This window comes from Limulus polyphemus, unplaced genomic scaffold, assembly GCF_000517525.1.
Source record: "Limulus polyphemus unplaced genomic scaffold, Limulus_polyphemus-2.1.2 Scaffold4581, whole genome shotgun sequence".
Classification (NCBI taxonomy): Eukaryota; Metazoa; Arthropoda; class Merostomata; order Xiphosura; family Limulidae; genus Limulus; species Limulus polyphemus.
Genome location: NW_013670191.1, coordinates 66448 through 72795, shown reverse-complemented (window position 1 = coordinate 72795; position 6348 = coordinate 66448). Strand labels below are relative to the sequence as shown.

Genomic DNA, 6348 nt, shown 5'->3' with positions numbered 1-6348 from the left:
GCAATTAGACCTAAATTCTAGTACATTAGTTGGTGTAAGACATGATTTACAATCAGCCAATACAATTACAAACCACTGCATTAGGCCTTTAATGTTTACTAGATCTAGATCTAGGTCTTGCCTATTGCATATATTGCCAATCTTGCACGCCAGTTAATATGTTACATCAATCATCATATTTTCTTTTTGTTGAACATACACTTACTTGTACGTTGTACTCTAGGACTTGTATTTGATCTACAGATGAATGATGGGGGAAGAATACGAAGACCGAGGAGAGTGGAAACGTGCTGTCAAAAATAGCGACCCCATATAGATACGGGAAAAGCTACAGAAGAAGAAGAATAATGCACCAAAGGACACAGATTAATAATGTGCAAAAAACAGACTATGTCCCATACCTATCACAAATTTTCTGACTTTCTAACTATGCGACAACAACCATTAAAAATTTATCTAAGGTCAAAGATGTTTTTCCCATGGGAATCCAGCTTAAACTAAAAGCAAAATTGACAATTCTCTATACAGAAAATAATGTAGATAGATGAAAATTTTGTCTTTCTATTGGTTATAAATAATATAGTATTGAACAGCAGAGAAAACTATTGGTAATTTCTGAAAGACGGGATGTGACAGGTGGGTGACAGGTCTGGTTGTCTATTTCATGGCTCTGTAAACAAATAAGATTGAAGGCTATGAAAACTATATTTTGCCTGAACAATGATGATATTATAATAAGTAATTTACATTAAATTTCATACTTTTTGAAGTGGTGGTAAATAAATTAGAGAAGAGGAGATACCTAGAGAGCAAATGTCCCAATTCTCACATTATGGAAATTCTATACTTTTTTTAATATTGCCTTATAAAAGTAAGAATTTAAAACATATATATTATTCAAATATGGATTATTAGCTACATTTTTATGCTAAATTTATTGTTATACCATGAAAAGAAAGTAGTTTAATTCAATTTTGAATGTAACTCACTAAAACCTCATGAAATGCACAGAAAAAGATGTATGTAGAGAGAGGGTTAACAAGGTTATCAAAGTTAATCCAATACTCTGAGTTAACAAAAACGTATATTTTTGTGTAACAAGACTCATTTAGAATGTAATTACTTAAAAAATTCATTCAAAGAATGATAATTCAAATTTATAATGTAATAGATTATTGTTACAAATATATTTTCTTTTTGTGAAAATTTTTATGCGTTGATAATCCTTGTGTTTCCTCATCAGATTTGAAGGAAAATAATAACATTCTAAATTTGTTGTTATTCTAAGAAATTAAATTCTAACAAGCAGACAAAACAGTTTTATTTTAATTAGATAACTTATAAGTTAATTAAACCTCTCCAGCTTTTTCTTCTTGCCCCGAGTCTAACAGCCACTGGTAATAGTTTCTTTCAAATGTTTCCAGTTCTGGGTGATTCTGAAGAATATAAACAGAAAACAGCATTCATGCACAGATTACTTTAAATAATTGTTTAGTCACTTATCATAATTCAATATTTTCTCAATTCTGAATGTAACACAGTAATAAATAAAATTAATATTTACTAATTTGGAAAGTCTACATCTTTAAATTGAGATCACACCTTGCCTAAAAAGAGTCAGAAATGTTCATCAAAGAAGAGTTGAATTTGATTAACAACAAATGCAACATATATAATGAATGACTGTAAGTCTAAATTATGCTCATGAGAATCAACCTTACAAAGCCCTACAAGTTGGTACACATAAAAACTTCATTATCATAACAAGACATGTTTGTACATGTTTACTATTAAGAGGTATTTTATCATAAATATATATGTACAAATAATTTATGTTTTTTAAAGCTAGATGTCAGTTAGTTTCAATTTTAAAGTATACCAACTCCTAACTTTTGCACAATTTTAAAAATATTAGTTTTAATTATTTTTCTATTTTTAAAATAAACAAAATAAACTAATACAAATCCGTCTCTTTGCTTATAAAATAATGCTTCAATTAACATAATTTTTAATGTAAATTGCAAACCATCAACTTTTGTCTTGTAAGTAATTAATTATGTTTTTTTTTAATATTGGTTAAATATTTAACTTTATCTTAAATTTATCACACCATATACATTTGGTAATCCAGATTATAAAGAAACATGGATTACTAACTTTCAAAACATTGAAAACTAAGAAATTCTAAGCCCTTGAAAAATGTGTCCTGGAGAAATATCCTAAATGTTTTTAGATGATGCAGTTGTGTGATGAATCTTGTAAAAAGTTTTAGTATAATTATTAAATGAGCTGAAAAATATTCACAAGAGTAAGTAGAGTCATATTTATTACAAAAATATACAGTTTAGTTGAAAAGTAAAACTACAGAAATCATTTAACTATAATTAAAACTTTTGAGTGGGCAGGAGAAGAGTATAGAGTTAAACATATTTGTATTCTACAATAAATAAAATGTTGATTATTCTGATGCCTATAAAACTCTACCCACAAATATTGGAACAAATTTCGAAAACCAGTACTCTGAACATGTCATAAGTACATCATGGTCACTCTAGCAGAAGCTTGAAAAACAAACAAAAGAACAGTACGAGTGTGAATAACTTTAGTAACACGCTACATTCTTTGTCCATGTTTTCACTTAGGAATACTATAACACAATTTAAAAATTACCATTGAAGAGAACTTACCCTTGACTCAGCTAATTCAAGAGCATCATCCCATTTGTGTAACTCCTGGTACATAGCCATAGCTTCTTCAATGTTATTCTGTTACAAAACAAAGTTTGTTTTTCTGGATACAGTCTATCATTATCTGATAATCAATTAATCCCATACAAATAAATAAAAAGGTACTTAATCTGTTAGATCAAAATATTATAAATATCAAAAGCATATTACCATAAAGTATCTAATTAAAGGTAAACCACAGAACCAATAGATCAATGCCTCAGCACCTATTGATAACAATCATCACAAGACTGGATAAACTATCAACCTGGAACCATATTTTTAAATGTATAAACTGCTTACTGTAGTATGCTGCTTTGTTGTTTTATAAGAACTTACTTTCAACTCCACAGAAAAATATAAACACATTTTTCAAAAATACTTCAATATATATATTTATTGGTAAATGTTAAAACATATGCCCCACTACCAAATTACAAAACTGTTGACACATCATTAAGTATACCAAGTAAATACAATCATGAATTTAAAAAAATTATATCACAGAATCTTTCCTATTTAAAAAATACCAGGTATACTCACTTGTTCCAAGAATATTCCTTCAGCTTCTTTAAAACGTTTCTCCAACATAGCCATCCGAGCTCGGACCTTATAGTGATCATAGCCATCTCCACCCTTGAAGAGAAGTAAAGTAACACAAACTATTGCCAGTCAACAACAATTATTAAAACTGTCACCACAAGTATTACAATATAAACCTATAAGCAGCATTACATATTATCTTGAATATATTGTACAGCTATCTATCTCTTTATACAATTTATGTATGAAATTTACAATAAGGATTTCACAAATAATATTCAATAGATAAAAACTAAAACATCAAGATAGACATTACATGTGTTATTAAAAGTGTAACAATTTCAGTATTATAATTGTACAAAAACCATTAACAATTCTGTACCATGCCCAGAATATAATGTATTCTCCTCTTAATTTACTTTATGTTTATGTTTGAAATAAATTGACATATGTTAATATACCTTAAAGGTATAAACATAGGCAGGTAAACTGAAATTGATAATTGTTAAATGCTCCCAAAATGTTTATATAATTAATTATTTGAAAAATAAACTCTAAGATAAAGATTTTCACAATGCAAATATCAAAAGCTCTGTAGTTTGAAGAGTTCACAAGTCATATGTAACTAAGCACAAAGACTGTTCCTAACTCCAACATATATTAAAATGGCGTGATGATACATGTACATATAACTAACTCTGATGTCAGTATTAAGTTTACTGCTCCAGTTCCTTACTTGGTACATTACTTATGTGATAATCCATCATTATCTACAAAAAATCTTACAGTAGTTTTTGCAGCTTCTTCAGCCATGTCAATAGTTTCTCGCAAGAATCGAGCTTTTGCAATTTCACCTAATGCAGCATAACATCGTTCAGCAATAGGCAGTAGGTGTGACTGTAGTGCCATATGTCCCAGAGAATGCCACATAGCTTCTGTTTCTTCTGTAAGTTCCAATGTTTCTAAAAATGATACTGCTCTAAAAAAAAATAACTTTAGGTTTTACTCCTATCGTAATGTTTCTTAATATCAATTGATTATTTGTACAACTTTATTAGAGACTTCCGCAAGATATAGAGTACGTTTAAACGTATTCTGATATTGCAATCTTTAAATTTATTTTTATCATATTTGTTCAATAACAGCACATTGATATCCCCCTTAATCTTTTCCACATCAAACCATTATTAAATGATGCAACAAAATTGAATCAACAGATTTCAAACTTACAGTTACTTCCCACCTTACCTGCAACTATTTGTTGTATTTTATTTTATCATATTATTGGATGAAATACTGCCTTTAATTTCCTGTCTTTTATATGGCACTTCTTATGCAAAAATAAAGAATATCTACAATAGATAGCTATTTGCATTATTTTCATTCATTTCCTCAAAACAAACATTTTCTTAATGTTCGTTAAAAAATACACACCCAAAAATACCCATTAAATAATACTGTATTTATTTTACTCTTACTACTGCTACATTTTGTGAATGTATATTGGCTCTATTTTTCCAGTATTACTGGTTGAGAACAGCAAATTTACTTTGCCTGAAGAACAGCTGTCAGTGGATACAGAAGATCACAGGCATCTCTAATAAAGTTACCATGCTTTAATAAGTTTAAAAATCAGTATAACACTTTGATATAAAAGAAGCAATAACATAAATAAAATTATATTCCTTGGTAGCACAAGGGTCTCTGATGATAAGCATCCCTATATCCATTACTATCACATCAATCATAAACTATATAACAACTGCCATATCAATACACTATGTTTTAATGGTTTCTTTGATATCTTGAAGAACTCTAAGGTCACAGATTATGAATAACTTCTGTACACAAATATCCCACATATTTTAATTACAGTAAAAAAGGTGTCAATTCCAGAATAATAAAAATATCCCTCATTTTTTATGTTAAATTAACTCTTGTGATTGGAGTAAAAAAATCAATAAATAAAAAAAATAATGAAAAGGTACTCAAAAACAGAAATTTAACAGAAAATACAAAAATACGTGTACAAAAGAAAACACCAGTTATCTACAACCATTCTCAAAGAAACAAATTTTGAAAAATTATTATTAATCATTGAATGCACGAAAATTAAGGACAGAAGATACCTGTTAAAATCTCCATCATCAATAGCTGTTCCAAATTCTATTAGTCCTTCATCTAAAACATATGGAACTATAGTAACCCCATCATTTACAAGCACCTCTGTTTTTCCCTCAGCCCTTTCCACATCAGTAACTTCACCCTAAGGAAGAAAATTTTAAACAAGAGTAGTAGCTCTAAATCATTACATATTTCTTATTCTTTTAATCTTATTACATCTACCTTTGCACAAAATTCATGCAATATGTCATTTACAACATTATAACACAGTACACATTTTTATCTTCTAACCCCTACCATTACATAAAGATCATGAAGAGTATTATCTAAAATATCATTGTAACAAGGATCTCACAAGACTTTAAGTCATGAGTTTTATCCTTAATTTTTTCACAACATACTCAAATATAATTTTGAAAAAAAGAAATTATAAGAATGCAAAAGCAATTAAAGAGTTTAATAATACCAAAATTCCATGATCTCTTTGTCACTGTGAAGTGAATCATAGAGTTTAAACTACTTCAAATTGCTCATGAATAATGGCTAGACACAAAGGAAAAAGACCTATTGATACTTCATTTGTGTTTAAAGCCTTCAGACAAGTGGAAGCCAACCAATCATATCATTCTGTTACAAAATGGCAACAAGTCTGTCAAAGTATTGTTTGCAGAATACTGAATGACTTTCATACCAGCAAAACAGTTGCTCCAACACAAGGACAAAGCAGACCATCATCTACTACACAAAAAGATGAGAACCATTATCATCAATTCCAGCTTGCTGTAATCTGAACTATCTGCTCTGAGACCAATGGCGTAGCAAGAGGGGTAAATACGACACAGTGTTACGTTATTTGTATTACGCTTGCAGTTTTAACTGTTAAAAGCTGCCCACTGAAATACAGTGAGACCGAATTGATATACAGAAGTAAATTACACTATTCAGCAAGGCCTTT

At 29.2% G+C, this 6348-nt stretch overlaps 1 protein-coding gene across 1 annotated transcript in view; it reads right to left on the bottom strand.

Annotated features, from left to right (window-relative positions):
• The window catches only part of LOC106471377 (intraflagellar transport protein 172 homolog), a 71756-nt gene that overhangs the window by 14106 nt on the left and 51302 nt on the right, over positions 1-6348 (bottom strand). The window contains exons 18-22 of the mRNA XM_022399976.1: positions 5399-5535; positions 4056-4248; positions 3270-3362; positions 2688-2765; positions 1356-1436 (exon numbers count right to left, since the gene is read on the bottom strand). Of these exons, the coding sequence (XP_022255684.1) occupies positions 1356-1436; positions 2688-2765; positions 3270-3362; positions 4056-4248; positions 5399-5535 (582 nt within the window). The remainder of the gene's footprint in view (positions 1-1355; positions 1437-2687; positions 2766-3269; positions 3363-4055; positions 4249-5398; positions 5536-6348) is intronic.